Below are 20,526 nucleotides of genomic sequence, written 5' to 3'. Positions count from 1 at the left end.
TGACTAATATTTAAATGTCACCAGTTTAGTGTCCTTTTATTTGTGAAATAGCGATCATCTCATTGTTTCACTTTAAATGTCGGGCGTGGGTTGTTTATAGTAACAGTGATGCACTTCGAGTAACTTCAGTATTTTGGCCTCACAGTAGTTGTGTAAATTGTAAAACCATCTTAAATATATTTGTATGTTTTAGAATTGAGTGACTTTAATTGGAACATTTGGCAATAATCAAAAGTTAGTTTTATTAGTGGTTCCCTTATTAAATCAGAGCCGTTTTGGGGAAAGAACACAATCCACACAGATGAATTTACAAATGAAATCTTTATATTTTTTTTTCAAAAGAAATGAAGCCCATCCAAATCGATACCAAATTTTTTGCCGCCCGTCCACCCAGAATCCACAAGGAAACCGGCTGCTGCTACAGGTCTTCTCTGCACAACCACAGTAAACAAGTCTTCATGAAACGTGCTGGATTTTTCCAGATACTTTTTTTTTTGCATTCAGAACATTTTATTTTGGTAAAATCATACAATTGCACAGCTGAGTATTTCCCATGCGGTGCAGTAGCCTATCAGCTAATACAGAAAGCAAAGTCTACGTCTAAGGAGCTCTGGAGTTCCCTGGAGAACGTGGAGCACGTCTTGGGTTCTGCCTGCAACAACCTGCACAGAACCTCCTGTTCGTCTCAAGCAAATTCCAACAGCTGACTTGGAAAAAAATCAATTCTGCAGACGTGAGTCACATTCAAAGAGAACTCCAGAGGTTTCATATATGCAAATACAACAATGAGAATAAACCACATGTTTGTTTCTTTAAGGATTGCCATGTGCCAGACATTCACTGGAGAAAAATAATCAGGTCAAATTAGAGAATCAATAATGCACACAATTGGAGAATCTGAACACTTCAGCACTGATATGCTTAAGAGTTTCTTTTTTGCTATTTTGACAGCTATATTCCAAACCTTGGCATGTTTGTTCAATTCCATTTCAAATTTTGTTGACCAATTAATAGAATCTAAGAGATGACTGGCCACGAGGAGGCCCTGAAACAGCTGTGGATATTATTTACTGAGTCCAATGTATCTTAAACATTAAAAAGCTCACACTACCCCGAAATATATAAATTTCACGCAAACAGGTGACATTCAACATTCAAGTGCCAGTGTTTTTTGTACTGTCTTTTGGTCAAGTTACTGAAACTTTCAAAGAATCACTTTGAGGCTTACAAAAATAAATATTTGTCAAAAATGCTTAATAAATTACACAAAACTAGCAGCAAAAGTAGAATCTAGAAATCTGTGCAAATGGCTAAATTCCCCCCCAACTGCTAAATCCCCTGGTCCCAAATAAATCCTGGTTTAAACGTTTAGAACCTGTCCCCTTTGTAAACAAGCTGCGTTTTTCACAATCTCCTCACACACAATATTTGGAAGCTTAAGGACACATATCCAAGACATCTATATAAAACTCTAGATGTGCAATAAAAGAACTTTGTAAAACTTGATGGGCACGACGAACAAGGGCCTACACACTTAAATCAAGTAGCACCATTCAATCTCAAGTTCTCAACACTGTCAGTGCATCCGCTTATAGTTCAGTATCTTAAAAAAAAAAAAAAAAAAGGTTTCAAGGCACAACACACCCGATGAGAAAATTGGGAGCATTTTGAGGTGAAACGCCCCATCTCTCCTCCTCTCGATGGCTGCTCCTCTTTGAGAGGAAAAGCCTGCTCTGGCTTGGCAAAGCCACAGATTTTGTATACGTCTGAGCAGATAAACTCTCAGAGGACCTGACAGTACTGAAATGTTCCATAAGGAAGGTGGGCACTCCCTCCCCTCCCCCAGTCTTTGGCCCCCTCCACAGTTATACTACGCAGCAATGGGAAACCAAAGCCACCGGCGATAGCGGTGCACTGAAAGCCGCGTCTACCCCGTTCTCCTAAACCCCCCCCCAGTGGTCGAAGTGCTGCTCTAACCCGCTGTTTAATTGATAAACCTCAGTGATCACTCAAATGCCTGTCTCTTTAAGATGAACCATGCCTCCAACGCAGCTTGAAAAGAGAAAACGTTTGTAATTAAGTTAAGCCTGCGACTCAGTTCACGTGTCTTTCCTCCTTGACCAAAAAACAAAACACTTGCAAGCGTAGAATACCATCTGGGCCTCGTGGTTGCCGGTCGATTCAGTAAACACTAACACCACGCTATGCCCTCCCGATGCTGTGGTCCTTTATGCAGCCATTTTGAACTTCACTTTCAAGATGGCAGGCATTTTTTGTTTTGATACATATTTGTAGAGAAACAATTCAAAAATCAAAAAACTGACTCAGTTTTTCAATTTTGCACACACCTGCACCAAAAATGTCTCAAGTAAAAATAAACAAAAAACACCGCCCACTTAACATAGCTAGCACTTGCTAACGTACTAGCTGCCGTAACACTGTCAAGTCAATTTAAAAGTGTGGAGTAACAAGTTCCAGCAGTGATTATTCTCGTTTAAACCTCAGCAATCGTTGGCACTGAGCTTAATGACTTATGTGTTTCTTAAGATTACAATAGGAATGGCTATTTCAAAGACTATCATATCCATAAAAAGGAGCCTGTCCAGGATAGAGTGAGCAAAAAAGAAAAAAGAAAAACGAAATGTAACTTTGTCCCTTAGGATTAAAATACAGTTGCCTCACAGAGCGGCCCAGTTTGTGTTAGACATAGTAATGGCTCCATTGCTGTTTGACTATAGAAAAGGCTACATGATGTTCCTGCAATAAATTTTGAAGTTCAAATGGAATCATGACTCAGCGCCACAATACCCCAGTGTTTGCCAAGGTTTGATTAAGTCCAAGCTTATTTTACCTTTCTAATATTTTTTTTCACCAAACAAAATAGTAAAATCAAATTTAGAGCTCTTGGCCATGTTCATCTGGTGAAATGAAAACATAGATTTCCTGTCTAAATTCCAAAGGCACAGTACATTAACATACAAATGATCCTCAGGTTAATCGATTGTTTTTTTTTTTGTTTTGTTTTTTTTTCTTCCACAAAAAGAACAAAAATACTTTTAACAATGAAAGCCCGAAGTTGCTATCGGACAATGCATGTCAGCATCCATGCTCACTCTGAGGTGTGCGAATCTCTGCGTTCTCCGGTGCATTGCACGTGCTGGTGACTTTCCTTAGCGTCGTGCTGCACTTCCTTTTTGAGAGAAGCAAATGGCAGAGAACCAGGGTTGGTAATGTACTGTGTGTCAGTGAAGCTACACAGGGAGGGTTGTTATGGTCTGGCTTAAGTTAACATGTGGTTTCCCTTGGGTTGGCATGGCAACCTGTTCCTATGGCGACTAGTTGCCCCACCAATCCACACTACCAGAGTTGCTATAATTCCCTCCATAGCCGTCATTGTTGTAGAAGTTGCCGCCAAAGCCACCTGTGAAGGACAAAGTCAGAGTGTCAGTCTGCCGCGCAGCAACATTTAAAGCATATACACAATGCTACCTCCATTAGCAGTAAGCATGTGTGATATAAGGAGCAGCAAGGTTCTACATGGCTGTGTTAAGTTCAGGACAAAGTGAAACGCAGATAAAAGTGTGTTCGTACCGCCGCCACCTCCTCCACCGCCTCCACCGCCGCCAAAGCCACGACTTCCTCCATGGCCTCCAGCGCTGCGTCCGCCACCTCGGCTGCTAGCGAAGTTTCCAGGGCCACCACCAGGCGTCTGACGGTAGTCTCTAGCTCCGAAACCACCAGAGAACCTTCACAAGAAGTAAGTTTGTTAGATATTATAGTACTGATTGTACTTCTTAAATATCAAAAGTGATTAAAGTTTCAGAGGATTATATTTTTATGGATATTTTCCAGAAGAACAAAAATGCAATGCAGTAAGAGTTCACATGTTTACGACACAAGTTCAACTTAATGAGGTCCAAAAGGAGACAGTTTGAGAGTCACACCTGACTGACACGACATTTCGGCATGTTCTAAAAATGCAGTTGTTCCTGCTGGAGACAATTACCTCTTGGAGCGCCCACCACGGGTGGTGCTCTTGTGCTGGTGCTCGTAGGCCAGGCTCTCAAGCCAGGAGGGAACCTCCTGTTTGGCCTCCACCAAAATGTCCAGCAAATCTTTGGTTATGTTGCTGTTTTTGTCGTTAAAGAACGACGTGGCCAGACCTGCACCAAACAGTGAAGGATGAGAGAGATATTAAAATATTATTGTACATTAGGGATACAACAATCTGGTTTAAAATACATAAATAAACAATTCCATACCAAGGTTGCCCACACGTCCCGTACGGCCAATACGGTGAACGTATTCCTCAATGTCACTGGGCAAATCAAAGTTAATGACATGCTTCACATTGCTGATGTCCAAACCTCTGGCAGCCACCTGGGAAAATAAGAAAGTATGAAATTAAAGTTAGAAGAAAATTGTTTAAAAAAAATATATAAATAAACAGGTCCAATAACGTATGGAATTTGAATTAAAAACAGATAAAACCTGCCGACTACGTTTGTTAATTAAACCAAAGCCACAGATTCTGACCCAGTGACGGTTACTTACAGCTGTGGCCACCAAGATGGGGCAGCGTCCAGACCGGAACTGATGCAGAGCTTCCTCTCGGTCCCTCTGGGATCGATCTCCGTGGATGCTGGTGCAGGCGTATCCCTCGTGGTAAAGGAAGTCTTCCAGGGCATCTGCTCCTTTCTTGGTTTCCACAAACACCAGAGTTAACGCCTCTTTGACTGTGCAGCCGGAAAGAGGCCGAGACAAACGGGAGGAGCGCAGGATAAAAAGCATGAAAGGAAAGGGAGAATATAACAATTATTAACTCAGTATAAGGGCACAGATGGATTTGTGTAACTAAAAGATGGTAGCGGGAATTTAAAAGTGTCATTCTAAGAAAAAAAAAGTAAAAGTAGATTTTGGCTTTAGGTTTTCTGCACTGTTCTGAAGAGAACTGATATACTTCTGTCTAAATTAGTGACGACCAACACCGGTTCTTAGGATTGTTACCTAATATCTTACAATTCAATAATTGTATAAACTAGGGGCCATGTTAGCTGGGGAGCAGATGCACAGGATGAACTGCGGGATGTGATGTCTCTGGTTTGTGAGTCAGAGGGAAATTGTGATATGTTCGCACTTACCGGGTTTCTCTGGGGCGTCAGGTACACTTTCCGGAACCTCACTGGGAATAACTAAGATAAAACCAAAACGGACCGTAAACGTGAGGCTTCTCAGTACACGCATAACAACTTAAGATCAATATGGAGACGCAAACCCACTAAACACGGCACGTTATTTCAGTGACAGCTCACCCCTGTATGACATTTTGTTATATTGTATTATTATTATTTATAAGGCAGACTGAGAAATACACAATGATGGATTAGAGCCCCATGTGACCTTCATGAGTGGCATAATAATGTATGCATTTCTCACCTGTGGCATTGAGCAGATCGAGAAGGAATGACCTCTTGTCTGTGTCTTCGACCCAAACCACCTTCTGGGTAATGTTTTCTGAAGTGGAACCGACACGGCCCACTGCCAGGAAAATGTAGTCCTCCAGGAAGTCACGAGCAAGGATCTATGAAAATTAATCAAATAGATAAGTATGCAGATAGTGATCACATTTAGAAAGATTCATTACATTGTTGACTGTCCAACCGACCTGAATCTCCTTGGGGAAGGTGGCACTGAACATCATGGTCTGGCGGATGCCTTTAGGTGGCATTGTATCCTGCTCCACAATGCGTCTGATCTGTGGCTCAAAACCCATGTCCAACATGCGGTCAGCCTCATCCAGGATCAAGAAGCTGCAGACGCATTTCAAATTGAATTACAAAAACTAAACAAATATTGGATTCCGTTGTTTTAACAAACAAAAAAATATCTTTCAGGATGCCTCGGTTCTACTGACTTGCAATAATCCAGACCGATCTTGCCCCTTTCCATCATGTCAACCAGACGTCCAGGTGTGGCCACCAGCAGGTGACATCCTCTTTCCAGCTCCCTGATCTGCTGTCCAATATCCGCACCGCCATATACCACGCAGGGACGCACACGTGAACGATAGGCAAACTAAATTGTAGGGAGAAGAGGAAAAATAAGTTTTAAGATGCATATTCAAAGTTCAGGCAAAAAGTGTTTTGTTCCATGTGGCGTCTGATATAGCAGATGTATACCTTTCTGGCCTCATCGTAGATCTGCAAGGCGAGCTCTCTGGTGGGAGCCAGAACAAGGGCGAGTGGGTACTGCTTACGGCGGCCATACCTTCCACTATCCTGAGGATGAAATAAATAATGTGCATTAGCCACAATCAAAAGGCAACACAGGATAAGTTCAGTTATTGTGCATTTTCTTTCCCCAATACCTGTCCATTGTTCTTGGAGGCCTGCATGGCCTCTCCTGGCCCCTCGTTGTAAATTTGACTCAGCACTGGCAGCAAGAAAGCAGCAGTCTTACCGGACCCTAGAACACACATGATTACATTTATTAGACAACCTAAAACAAAAAATATTAAACCATGGAGGCAAAAGATGCAAGCAAAATGATACAACCTCAACGTTTCAATTAGAAAAAAAAAGGCTAGTTGATCTACTTAAGGCCGTCAAACATATCCACTGAGAATATGTAGAAATACTCACCAGTCTGGGCACAAGCCATCAAGTCTCTCTTAGACTTGATGATGGGGATAGCATGCTTCTGAACCGGGGTGGGACAAGTGTAGCGAGTCAGGTTGATGTTCCCCATGATGATCTCCCCCATGTCCACATCATGGAACTACGGAATAAACAGACAGTCAGCAAAAAAAATAATCTATTAACACCTATAAAATCTATACATTAAGGACACACATTTTAAATATGAAAGCACTTCTGAATATACACTTACGCTGTCAATGTGGGGTGGGCAGTTGCTACCGGTGGCCTCCACGGGAATATCATCATATTTCTCAAAGTTTATCCCAGTGTTGCTTGCAGCGAAAAGCTCTCTATAAAAGAAAAAGGTTTGCAAAAGTTGAGATCAAACCAAATCACAAAATTGACGTTATTTGTGACGTTAGGTCATCTGTGAGCAAAATATTTCTTACTGTTCCTGGCGCTCGTTGGGCGCAGTGGGCTTGGACCAATCATCATCTCTGGAGTCGTCCCCCCACCGGTTGCTTCCTCCACCAGAAGAGCCCCCACGCTCATATCTGTACACAGGCCCCCAGTGTGTTAATGTGTGGAGCCAAAAGAAACTCATGTCTGATTTAATATGACAATACCCATTAATACTGGCTGAAAAGTTTAACATCGTAATTTTTTTAAATGCTTAAACTAGGAATCTTGGGGCTGCTAAAAAAAGAAGCTATTTGTACTTTGGAGTGATTATAAAACATTACAAGACATTGTAATAAAACACAATGTGCAGACTCGAGGCAGTTTGTTATCAAACGTAACAATTTTACACACCTTCCCCTTGAGCTTGACCCACGGTCATTGAAGAAGGTAGACTTTGACCGTTGATCAGTACGTCCACCGAAGCTGTTGTAGGCAGCATCCCGAGGAGCTCCAGCCCAGTTGCCGCCGCCGCCACCGCCGCCGCCTTCACCACCAAATCCTGTAATGAACTGAGACGGTCAGTCACATGTTCTTTTTGCAAATTGGCTATCATCAAATTGCACCGCTTTCTTACCAAAAGCAGCGCAAAAATCATTCCCTTTAGTGCACAGCTAATTGTTCATTCTTTCCCAGAAAGAAAACTAACTGCAAACCATTATGCAGAATAGTATTCTGCTACGGTAACTACTGTATGTAACAAGGGTGGGGGAGGGCGAAGTTTCCATCTCAAACTAGACTGTCACTCTAAAAACCAGAGCTATAGTTTGACATTTTACGGCACGACAGGTTTCCCACCTGCATTTTGCAATGGTTGATTAAACGGGCCTCCACCCCTGTTACCGCGGTAGGCGCCACGCCCACCATTGTCATTGCAAGGGGGTCCCCGCCCTCCAAAGCCCCCATTTGTGCGATTGTCGTGGTAACCATTCACAAATCCATTGCCGCGTCCACCGTCCCATCCAGGCGTATCTTTGTGGAAAGAAAACAAATTGAGAGGCTTGGGAGGAAGAGCATGATGCTGCACATTTGTGTCAGAAAGCAAATACTCATTTAGCGCTGCTCAAGTGTCCTTATTAGCCATAAGCCCCTCTTCTTAAGACTGACCTACTCTTTAGCCTAGGGTGGGATGCAAGCAAATCCATAGTAGACTTGAAGCTGGACAGAGTTTGATAAACTATCAGGATAAAAAAAGAACTCAACATTTGTCATATGTTGTCCAATATTATTGGGCAAAAAAATGCAGACCAAGTTCTACACCAAAAAGGATTTGGGCAAATATTGGTTAGCACTGTGGTTACACAAGTAGCTGAGGATATGTCACCACACAGATCTAGTCTGGTGAGGATCTTAATTCATACCTGTGGGCCAACAGGCAAATGCTTTAGTCACAGTGCCTGCTTCAAAGGGAAAGTGTGCTTCACACAGGCACACGCACTGTCCTCAGCTTCAAAAAGTTGAGATCCCAGGTTTTGGTCTCCTATACTGATCTGAATATTTAAATCCATCATTAATATACAATAATTAAAAAAAAATCCAAACAAGCTAAAAAAAAAGTACCATGTTGATGGTAACAAGAAATGGATTTTGGTCAGTTTGGGGAGAATTTGGGGGCCTCCCAGAGCTGCATTGCAATCACAATAGGCAAGAAAGTGATAAATACAGATGTGGCATTCAGACCTTTCCCCACGGTGCAAATGTTTAGATAAAGCGCAAATCTAATTTAAATACATTAAACAATGTTTTGTCATTTGGCCAGGTATCGGACAAAAATTATGAATGTGCAATTATTGCAAAGCACACCACACCGTGCAGCAGTGTGAAAGCCGCACTTTCTGAGACAGCAATGCAGGTGATGTCCCAGTTCATCAACCCACCAAAATGGACAAAAACAAGACAACTCCCCGAGTACAAATTACATGATCGCAAGGCTCATTTGTAAAACTGTTGCAGTGGCCCGTATCGGTGCAACTTAGCTACCAAACACTTCGCAGCACAATGTTGGATTGACCACATCATATGTAGCTTTCAAGTAGTTTCCCCTGATGTGTTGCGCAAGTTGTTACGTTTAAAAGACAAAAACAAACAAATATGGCAATGCAGAATGGTAATTGCCTCATTTTGGAATAGGAAAAACATGAAACTTCAAAAAGGATTTTGAAGGCTAAAACAATGGTTCCCAGTAATTCAAGATGCACCTTAAATCAGCACTGACAGTCTGCTAGCCCAACATAATATTTCTGGTGCATTATCCTTAAATGCACAGAGCAAGTCAGGTGTTACATTAATAGACATGCAACAAGCCACTATCGATCCATACAAATTACCACTTGTGTTTCGGCGCGCATGTGAACTACGGATTATATTGACGTTAAACATCACAGTGAGAAGTAAAGTTTTACCGACGATTGTTATCCGGCAATAATCAGCAAAAATAATCAGGACATCGGCATTTATGCTTTTTTTGTCGTCTAATAATTTTAACATAAAAAAGCCAGGGACAACAACCAATAATCATTGTACTTTATACAACTTTGCAGAAACTAATATCCATGAGTGGTGACTGTATGCTCACCTCTATTACACCATCAAGTGCTTCAGTAGATTTTAATAGTCATGATAACTTTCCAACAGAAAGTGACAAATCAAAAGAAATCAGCGGAGGCATTTGGTTGTTAAAACAAAATCCTTTGTGTACTCACTCTCTGCACAGTGTTTAGTTATTAAACTTTGTCATTTCAATAGTATAAAGAACTGGGAAATGTTTTGCAGCAAACTAAAATCCAGTATTTGATTACCTGACTGAAACCAACAGAGGTTAAAGGGTATGAATGTTTGAACAGTGCATTATATCAAATATATTGCGGCGTGCATGCTCTTGGTCGATTGCGTTGCATATGAGCATGCGTGAGAGTTTTTTATTCTGGGGAGAAAGCATGAATTTGGAGAACAAAATAAGTAACGCATCAAAGTAGGCTGATATGTGTTGCGGTACGTGAACATTGTGTTAAGAACTTTTTGACAGCAAGTTTTTACCTTCCCAATAAGTATGTCTATATCAAATAGATAACAGACCAATTAAATACAAACTAGTTGACAACTGCATCAAAGAAAATAAATATATTTATATAGGCATAGCCCTAAAAATGTGGCTATTATCACAGCATTATCACCCTGTCCTACTTTAAACGTTGACATTGGCTCATTATTAGTAAGACAGCCACTAGTGATGCAGTGCATCTTGTAGACACCATCCCCATGCATCGTAAGCTCCTTGCCAGCTTTAACTGCAATAGGCCAAGATTTCTACTGCTTTTTTCAAGTGACTATGACAAAGCAAGGGCACATTGATTATGCCCCAGTGTTCCACTATATACACACACACACACACACTATGAAATCCACCAACAAGTATATGGCATGCAGGTAGAGGTCAAAGTATACCACATCTGTTTCGCCGACCCCCACTGTAGGCATGGTAAAAGGCAAGCTCTTGAGAGGCCAGTCTTGGGTAACCTGAGCAAAGGTAGGGACGCAGGCTATAAAAAGACTCACCCATGACTACTGACTCATGCAGTACGAGTGTTGGGCTTGACTTTACACTAATAGTTACCAATCTTAGTCATCCCCTCCTGTCGTATAGATAGATATTTCTTAGTCTTTGCTCACTCTGCCTGCCATGGTTGTAGGTACTGCTTAGAAGAAACTTTGGGACATTTGCAGGTGAAATTTGGGCTTACATATATGTGGGAAAAAAATTATTCAATGGATAAATTCCACCCACTATAGTTAAAAGCATGAACCCAGCAAGCGTATGCTTCTATAAAACTGCCCATTATTTATAACATTTCTCATTTTGAATGCAAGCATCCTTGTAGAGAAGCACATTAATTAATCATGAGCCCATCATTCTTTACTGTAAAGTGTACAGCTCAAAAACTCTCCCTCTTCACACTGGCTTTGCTGTGTGTAAAATGGCTATTTCATGCATCTGGAAATGCAGGTTGCCCTCAGCGAAAGCAGACAGAAGGGACTTACAGAGATTTACTGGTGCCACTGAATAACCGTACTGTCTACCAGCGGAATAAGCATTTCCCACTGTGGAATGAGAAAACAGTAAAAAAGAAAACGTCAAGTGTGCAATGACAGTACCATTATGCCAAGTTTGTTCAAAATGTAAAATGATCTGGCGTATTATGCCAGGCACAGCATTTGTCTCGATTCAACGCTTTAGGAGGCTCAACAAGTACAGGGAAAAAACGTCAAGACTACCTCATCCCAACTACAAAAACATTGTTAGAATTAACCCACCCTCCACATTCCCCTTCATCAGAGCAGCCAACACTCCTCTTGCTCACAAGTGAGACAATAAACGTGGGAAAGACGGAATGACAATAGTTCAAATGTGAAATATTTTACATTTGCTTCGTTCTTACTTATGATCAGCCTGGGGCGAACACATCAGGCTCCAGACATTTTACAGTACCACTTGTCTTTATCCATTTTATAATGTCATTTCTCTGTGCATGATGGCTTATCTTGATAAGCCATCATGCACAGAGAAATGACATTATGTGGTTCTCTCTCCTTTCTGTGCACTTGTGAAAGTAGAAAAATAATCGGAAGCAGCAAAAACGCTGCAGAACATCATCTTTGTCTTGGCTGGTCACGATCAATTGATTGAGAATCAATTATTACAGCCTCACCAATATGTTCTTGGCTGTGCTTGCTTTTACCTTGCTCTGATGGGCTTTTAACACCAAGAAGAACGTCACAAACCAGACCGGCGTTGATGTTCTGATGGTGGGTCAGTAAGCGTGCTCGATTTAAACTTACCGTTTTTAGGTGCATCTTTGTTTCTCAAGTGAGGTGGAATGTAACGTCCTGGGTGGAGGTAAAAAAAATAAAAATAAATATGCAATGAGCTGTATACAATACACTCATTCTTAATACTGTTTTCTAACAGTATTATACTGCAGGTATAAATACAAGACCATATAAACCACCTTTCCCCTCAAAATTAATGTAATGGATTGCTGGTCGTCTGTAAGAGTTGATTTGGTGTCATAATGTTCCCCAATTAGTAACACTGTAGTAAAAATACATCTCATTAGAGAAAACCAGTAGTTTGCATTAGCTATTTCACTATAGTCAACACTACAAAAGTAGCAGATTGAGGACAATGCCATCAATTTATTACATTGGTGTCTAGTCAAATCTGCTTTATTACTTACTGCCAGTTCCTCCGCCTTGTCCGTCAGGAGAGTTCAAGTCCAGTCCAGCAAGCTAGAACCAAAAGGAGGAAAAATATAAGAATGCCATTTGGTTTACATTAAAATGAGCAGTACTTTGACTCAAACTACCAATAGTGAAGATACACAACACGATCATTGTTAAAAGAAAGTAATAATCTTTCAATATCTTAAACAACCATCCAACTTGAAATATTTGGCTTTTTACCAAGTTTTACACTTCAGTCGAAACGAACCACCACTAAACAGCTTTTTATTGCTCCTTTAAACCAACTCAACGCACACAATGCTTACAAATTCAATAAGACAAAAGTAAAAGTTAGTGGTTTATTATAACACGTTCAAATACAGAAAGTGACCAGACGTGTCCACGTTGAAACGCTTTACGGTCAGTGGCTGAATGTATTCACTTGAGAGCGTTACATTTCAGAAACATTAATGATGGCTTTAAAAAAAAAAAAATCCGCTGCCAACGTATTTTTTTTCCTGCGCCACGTTTCAGGTCGAGCAGGCCCGACGTTAGCCGGCTAACTCCACGGGACACCGGCAGCTTCCTAAAACGTCAGCCACCCCTCATAACTTTTAATTACATTTAAATACGTTTCGACTAAAACTATATTTGTGTTGGGCGTGTGAGCCGATCGTCGGCCACTCGATTAAGTGAACCGCCGCCACGAACACGCGTGTTAACGTGGTTAGCCTGCACCGCGCAGCGACAAGCTCCGCCATCACAATCTCCTCAACAGCGACACCATCACCTCCATTTTAGCCGCCGCAGCGCTAGCTTAGCTCTTTCTGTCGAAACTGCGTGCGCGTAACGAATTTTTTTTTTTTTTTTAAAGAAACAAAAAGGAGTAAAGTAACCAGTTAATGATAACCAAAAAAAGTACTCACCTGCTGATCTAGACCGTGTGGATTATCAACGACCACATGACTCATAACTAAAGAGAGCAATGGGGGATTATTTCTGAAGAGAAAAGGATTTTCTTTGTTAGCGCGAGCCGGCTACGCTGTTACGTGAAATTTTTCTGTACAAAATTGTCGACCTTGAAACCAACGGTTACCTGTAAAAGTTAGCTCGGGCGATTGCGTTTACTTTAAATAAATAAAACGACGTTTGTTATAAATATAAATGTCCGTTTCAAGTTTCCAAATGAAATGATTAAAGTGAAGCTATAGAACAGGAACTCCGCCGGCAGGCTTGACCGTGGTGGAATGAGACACGGAGGGCTCAGGTAGCGCGAGATATCGCCTCTGTAACCCCAGGCCAGCGGGCTGTTGGGCAAATCTCGCGATAACTTTTCTTCCTTCTCGGATTGGTGGAGAAAAAGCTGCTATTTGCAGTCGCAGGAAACCAATCATTAAAGCAGCGGTGGAAGAAGTGAAACTGATTCTAATACTATTACTCCACATTAAAGTTAAAGTCCTAGTGTTTTAATGTATGTGTGCCTAAGTATTAACAACTTGATACACTTTGTGGAAGGAGGGATTCTTCCTCCAAGACAGATAATTTACATATGCACAGAGAGTAGACCAAATTAACAATTGTAAGATAACAACTTTAATGAACTGAATGACAACATACATGACATAAAGTGCAGACATATATAAAGCATATGAATCAGGGTAGACAAGCAATTTTCCAGGCGGGCAACACATCCTCCTCCTCTACCACAAAGACAATGAGACAAGGAGGACAGACAAGAGACACAAAAATACCATTCACACAGAGTGAGAAGTGGTGGAGTCGAGTCTCCTGAAGCACAAAGCTGTGGGTCAGATAAGCCTATATGCTGTGTATGTATAGTGTTTTATATAAACTGTTTCCCCTAATCGATCGTCCTTTAAGGTCAGGAGGGTCTTGCATAAGCTCAAGCAAAGCTTTACCCCGTCTCTTCCAGGCACAACCCCCTCCTCTCATTCTTTCCTCTAGTAGTGGGCCCTCTGTTCTGCGTACAGTGGAGGCTGTGAGGCCTGTTCTCGTCATTTATCACCAGACCTCATGCCGTACCAACAGAGTGGGGGCTGAGTGAACCATATGTTGCTGGCATTAGGTACACAAGAGGCAATTGGTTCCTCTGGGAGAGGTCAACTGGTGAGAGTTTTCTGAAATGACACCCGCTGAGTGAGGCTGGTGCCCACTGGCAGTTCCCCTTCAGTCCAAGGCATCACTCATCGGGTAAGATTATGTCTACCAATCGACAACTGAGATTTATACAAGACTGAAAAAGGGACCCTCCCTCTAGATTTGTTTAATTAAAACCAGTCATTGTTCACAGTACTTGTTTGAGCCTCCTTGACAGGTTAGGCAGGAATATCAGTGTTTCTGTGTGCACTTATCTGCCTCAGGTGTCACGACTTGCAATATTTATTAGTCATTCAGTAGCATTATATCCCGGCAGGCAGACCGAACACTAAGGTGCGCCAGTCTACTTGAAGAATGTTGCTCAACTTGATCAAAGTAGGTGAGGATCATTATGTACCAGTCCATTTAGCCACTCAATGCTGTGTATTTTCTCACATACAAATGCTTTTTTTTGATGCAGTAACTACTGAATTTCCGTATTTTATTTATCGCTGTCAATTAACCTGGATTTTCTAAACAACAGTGTCCGTATCATGAATACAATACTAAAATATACTTTATACTTGATGCATTTATAGCATTGCCAGAACAGTTCCCTACCATAAAATGAGCTGTCATTAACAGTAACAGAGTTATCAACAATTTTTACGGATCAGTAGACCATTAACCACACTTTTCGCATTTGTATGTGAGAAAATACACAGCATTGAGTATATATATATATATATATATATATATATATATACATATACACACACACACATATATATGTGTGTATATATATATACACACATACATACGTATATCTATGTATATATATATATATATATATATATATATATATATACACACACACATTTATATATATATATATATATATATATATATATATATATACACATACATACACATACACACACACTTGTGTGTATAAGTGCAGGACCAGCTCTTGTCCAGGCGCAGGGACTTCCTGGTGTCTTGTCACTGTAAGGTTGCAGCCGGCAGAGAATACACAGACGAGATGTGACTTAACTTATGAGCTTTCGAGGTCTAGAGCAGATTTCATCAACTTTAGACAGAGCAAAGCTTTCTTTCGGTTCCAGTCTTAATACCAAAATAACCTAATCCTTACTGGCACCATAATCCTTGTAGACATGAGAGGGGTTTGAATCTTGTTTTACGCTCAGCAAGAAAGCAAATATTTCTCAAAATGCCAAACTATTCCTGTAAATAGACTATTTGGCCAAATGAGTGTCACTTTTGGTCGGAGTCTTTCTTTTCTGGTTTGGGGCTCTTCTTCCAAAATTGGTTGCCAGGGTGATAACCAGGGATCAGCTTTTGGTCGGCAAAACAAAAAATACCGTTAGTCTATATTTTGTTATAAGGATAGTAAGATACTAAGCAGTTATACACCAGCTTATTCATGAACATGTAATTCTCTAGAACATGTAAAAGAATAAAAGCTTTATTACAGTAACCAAACAAAATGCTTTGTAGTTTATGTCTTAACTTATACCGTAGAGAATTTTAACCAGAATAGTTTTAAGTTAAAGTGTCCAACTTCAAGTTTACAAAATTGTATATTTCACTGTCCCTATTGTTGTTTTTTTTGTTAGAAAGTGGTTGCCACGGTTGGCAACCAAAGACCATTAATTAGTTTCCACTGGCAAAACAGCAACTATTACTGTCGAGCCCAGCACAGAGTCATATACAATCCTATTTACACAACAGTATTCTTTCCAACGTTGTGTCATCTGTTTGTGTCTTTCCTTTTTCAACATGTCTCCACGCCATGTAAACACGAGGATGTGACTGCACTTCGTAGATTGAACAGTGCGACCTTGTGGCTGTTGAATGAACCTTCAGCTTCACCAGAGAAAAACTTTATTAGGACAAAACATTAAAAAAAAAAAAATTACTGATTTTAAAAGGAGGAGAAAGCCAAAAAGATTCTCCCCCTCAAAACACACACACACACACACACACACACACACACACACACACACACACACACACACACACACACACACACACACACACACACACACACACACACACACACACACACACACACCACACACACACACACACACACACACACACACACACACACACACACACACACACACACACACACACACACACACACACACACACACACACACACACACACACACACACACACACACACACACACACACACACACACACACACACACACACACACACACACACACACACACACACACACACACACACACACACACACACACACACACACACTAGTGAATCAGTTCATCCATCGCTCCATTGATTCCTCTCTCCTTCAAGGCTGCAGATATCCCATGATGCATCATGTAATGTCACCAGCCAAACATGTACTCCATTGCTTTGGAAACAAAACTGTCGTCCTTCCTTGGTGTCTGTCTGTCTGCTACCACCTAAAGAGACACACAGATGTATTTCTCCAATCAACCAAATGTACAGTTAAGATTTTCAAGTACGTGAATCCTGGGGTCAGAGGTCACCTGGTAGTCGCTGCAGGAGCTCCTGTAAGCGGCGCTGAGGGGTCTGATGGCGGAGCGAGGAGTGGAGGGGAGGACGGAGGAGAAGGAGGCGGCGAGGGGAGAGGAGACGGGTACGCTGCCGTCCATCACACTCTGAGAAAGAGAGAGAAAAGGCTTCAAACTGGGCTCGGTGTCACCTGATGTGGACGCCAGAGAACCAAAAACAGGCACTGACCTTGTCTATGCAGGGTTTGACTCCCACCATGATGGCATCACCAAACACTTTTCCATCTTTAGACAGAGCCTTCCTGGCCTGAAGTCTGGACTGATACTGAAGGTGCATCCAGTTACCAGGAGACGCCATCTGTCAATAAATCATCAATACATTCATCAATTCAAATCTATGTACTGGGTCTATGAAGTTCAGTGATCAGGATGGTTACTCCACTCTGACGTCCTCACAAACTGCAGTGATTCTTCACATGTCTCCAGCACCCGTAAAGAGATTATGCATCCAATTTTAGTTTATTCAGGGTTATATGTCCACACCACACATCTGGTAGAAAGTTGTCTCCAACACCACTTTTTTTAAGTATCCATTTTTGTGTCACTGCATCCGAAAGAACGTTAGCTAGCTAACGATGAAAATACGTTTGTCTCTGCTGGATGATTTCTCGTGATCAAAGTGGTGATATTCGAACAGAACCCTTCATCGATATCATTATTTTTGTGAATTCTTGAGCACACTGGGATATAAAAACAACTAATGTTGACGATTCTAATTAATTGGCAGTATTTCCACAGCCACCTGCTAAACACTAGATAGCTTCAGTTCTTAGACGTTTATTATTGATTAAATGTAATGCCTGTCCTTGTTTCTAATATTACACTCGACCGGCCAGGACTGTGTGTGTGTGTGTGTGTGTGTGTGTGTGTGTGTGTCTCACCGTGTGTTTGAGGATGTTTCCATACTGTGCGAACTGCAGCAGGATGTAGGAGGCTGAGGCTGGAGGAAAACTAACAAATACACACACAGAGTTCATTTATTTGTATTCACGGTGTATTAAGCAGTACATTAGTGTTAGTAGTATATTTAGCAGTATAAATACCCAAACACAGTGATCCAAGTCTGGTCCAGATGATCTTCAGATGACAGAGACTCTCCCTGACTGTAAAAAGGATCCACCTGAGCTGGAGACAGGCACAGCTGCTGCACACCTGCACAGCGGGAGGGAGGGAGAGACCGACAGACAGACAGATGAATACGGGCAGGGTGACAGCATACCAAAGTATGCAGAGACATGATATCTGAGTTTTTTGTTGTCGTTTTTTTTTTCCAAGAGAGAATCACAGATACACCAGATAGCTAAAGCAATTCCCTGCTCTTTTAACTCTTTTAAAATGTCAGAGTTACTGCATCTTGAAATTAGTATCACCTTTTGGCAATGCCAAAACATAGTTTCACACATTATTAATTTACATAACACATTCAGCTACATAATTTCTATGGAGAAGATTCTCGCTATTACCAATAATAAGCATACATTTGTAATTAATTGTATATATACACACACACACACGCTAGCTGTAGTAAAGGTGTTACTTGTTGTGGACTCTACTAATATCAGCAGTAGAATAGGTAGTAGTAGTATAGTATCAGTATGTACCTGGAGTTGATGCTCCCCGTGCAGACAGAGGAGACTGCATAACTGGAAAAGACTAAAGATACATACAATTTAAAAAAATGTGTTCAGACCTTTCTTGCCTTAATTACATATTATCCTCATGACTAAGATTCTGAATAAATACTATTTTGAGAAGGCGTCTTTGAACTAACCTGTCTGAGTGTGTTGAGGGGTGTAGTCACAGTAACCATGTCGTCATGGATACTGCGAACGGGTGGGGCTCCACTCTTATCTTTGGGGGTGGGGACAACGGGCTGCGGGGCAGAGCCTCCACCTCCTCCTGTGCGGGATAAGACACACTAATAAATCTACAGAATAACCAACAACCAGCTGATGTGCAGATGATGGGCGTCTTCCTGCTGACCTCGGGGCGTACCTGTGCTCTCCATAATGGGCATGGCCAGACTGAAGGGACGTGGCTGGGGGCTAGCTGGAGCCGGCAAGTCGCCCATCAGGAAGCCGGGCAGAAACTGAGCTCCAGGGGCCGACTTTGGAGAGGTGGGAGAGCCCAGGGTCATCGGTTCTGTTCCCACTGAGAGACGGGGCAAGGTAGACTGGTTTAAACAAGTGGTCACCATTAGGACTGACCAGTCTGCCTTGATGTTTATTTTATGCAATAAAATGTAAACTGCAGTAAAACAAATGCAGCTGCGTAGACTTTTCAATATTTCCCAAAACACAACTTAATTTCCTTATCCGATAAAGTAGTGAGACAGAGTACGCACACTGTATAATACCGGTTTACATTTGGATTCACACATGAAGGATCTCAGACAATATAAGAGTTACTGTCTGGATCAGAATCACAGCACAATGACAGTAACATACAGTCAAAACTCTGCTCTTATTAGTTTGCCATGAGTCTTGGTGAATATGAGAAATACTTAAAACCATTGATTAACATCCAATAATGGTTTACCTTTTATAAAACCAGAAACAGGAAAGTAAACGAACTGACGTCGAGCCAACAGGTTTTCAGAGCAGACAGAGCATTTATAAACATATACACATACAGCAGAACATTATGACAAGCAGATAACAGCGGAACATGGACTTAACAGAAAATCGTCTTTACCTTGTAGCTCCATCTCTGTTTCGTCTCTTTCTGGCCGCGATTTTCAAAAAGTAGGAAGTGACGCCAGGCACAAGAAATGGCCGGCTAGCTAACGCGGCTAGCGAAGCTAACTGATTTCTCACTTTAACTGCTATGGTAAAGTCTACTTGAGTGAATGTGAATTTAAAAAATGGTCACATCCAATTAGTTAAAGCCGAGTGGATTACAATTTGGTACTCAGTCCGCTGTAGTTTGTTTCTGTAGCTCAGAGCTTGAGGTGGAGGGATGACTGAGAATCACAGCACTGCATCTTGTGGCGCATTTAGACAGCGTCTGCGTGAAGATGCGTTCAGGGGAGATTATGGATAAAATGATAATATACAAATAATTCAAGTAAACAGAAATATCACATACACAACATGATAAATTGTGTAATATATTCATATATAAAGAATATAAGGATAGTTACTGTTGAAAAGTAAAAATAATTCAAATAAAAAGTATATATTTGGAATGTGTTATTGGAATATTATCTATATTACGTGTGACCTTGAACGCACCAAATATGTGTCATCGGAATGCGGCTGGTGGCCCCGGAGTTTAATCAATGCCGGAGGCAACAAAAAAACCATCCCGGTAAATGAAATGGTTCTGTTTTCAAAATAAAAGCGTAAAGCAAAGGTGGAACGTAACGAAGTACATTTACTACCTTACAATACCTGGCTTCTTCGTCGTCACAAAGCTGAAAACATCACTGTTTTCTGAGCGAGCTCATGAGCACTTTTAATGAAAAACACATGATGATCTAATTATAGAGTATAGATAGATAGATAGTTACTTTATTA

General features: G+C 41.2%; 2 protein-coding genes across 6 annotated transcripts; both read right to left on the bottom strand.

Annotated features, from left to right (window-relative positions):
* Positions 1–458: 458 nt before the first annotated feature.
* Positions 459–13,585, bottom strand: ddx3xa (DEAD-box helicase 3 X-linked a). 3 transcript variants are annotated; one of them, XM_034562117.1, is made up of 21 exons: positions 13,414–13,585; positions 13,244–13,316; positions 12,332–12,383; positions 11,934–11,981; positions 11,136–11,195; positions 7,896–8,069; positions 7,452–7,599; positions 7,088–7,192; positions 6,889–6,988; positions 6,642–6,777; positions 6,368–6,465; positions 6,180–6,278; positions 5,915–6,075; positions 5,666–5,810; positions 5,437–5,581; positions 5,142–5,192; positions 4,555–4,736; positions 4,263–4,380; positions 4,007–4,163; positions 3,592–3,746; positions 459–3,421 (listed from the first exon to the last, which is right to left on the bottom strand). In XM_034562117.1, the coding sequence occupies exons 2-21, from the start codon at positions 13,286–13,288 to the stop codon at positions 3,336–3,338; spliced, it is 2,265 nt and encodes a 754-aa protein (XP_034418008.1). In that variant the 5' UTR covers positions 13,289–13,316; positions 13,414–13,585; the 3' UTR covers positions 459–3,335. The 3 variants fall into 3 exon arrangements, with proteins under 3 accessions (XP_034418008.1, XP_034418009.1, XP_034418010.1); XM_034562118.1 differs by lacking the exon at positions 11,136–11,195 and having other exon boundaries at positions 13,414–13,584; XM_034562119.1 differs by lacking the exons at positions 7,896–8,069; positions 11,136–11,195 and having other exon boundaries at positions 13,414–13,584.
* A 2,299-nt stretch (positions 13,586–15,884) lies between these two features.
* On the bottom strand, positions 15,885–20,245 carry nup35 (nucleoporin 35). 3 transcript variants are annotated; one of them, XM_034562491.1, is made up of 9 exons: positions 19,703–20,245; positions 18,992–19,159; positions 18,780–18,907; positions 18,610–18,661; positions 18,052–18,160; positions 17,890–17,959; positions 17,178–17,306; positions 16,964–17,095; positions 15,885–16,876 (listed from the first exon to the last, which is right to left on the bottom strand). In XM_034562491.1, the coding sequence occupies exons 1-9, from the start codon at positions 19,713–19,715 to the stop codon at positions 16,799–16,801; spliced, it is 879 nt and encodes a 292-aa protein (XP_034418382.1). In that variant the 5' UTR covers positions 19,716–20,245; the 3' UTR covers positions 15,885–16,798. The 3 variants fall into 3 exon arrangements, with proteins under 3 accessions (XP_034418382.1, XP_034418384.1, XP_034418383.1); XM_034562493.1 differs by having other exon boundaries at positions 19,004–19,159; positions 19,703–20,240; XM_034562492.1 differs by having other exon boundaries at positions 16,662–16,876; positions 18,780–18,904.
* Positions 20,246–20,526: the final 281 nt, after the last annotated feature.

This window comes from Cyclopterus lumpus, chromosome 21, assembly GCF_009769545.1.
Source record: "Cyclopterus lumpus isolate fCycLum1 chromosome 21, fCycLum1.pri, whole genome shotgun sequence".
In the NCBI taxonomy this organism is placed as follows: domain Eukaryota; kingdom Metazoa; phylum Chordata; class Actinopteri; order Perciformes; family Cyclopteridae; genus Cyclopterus; species Cyclopterus lumpus.
This window is presented reverse-complemented; position numbering and strand designations above follow the sequence as displayed.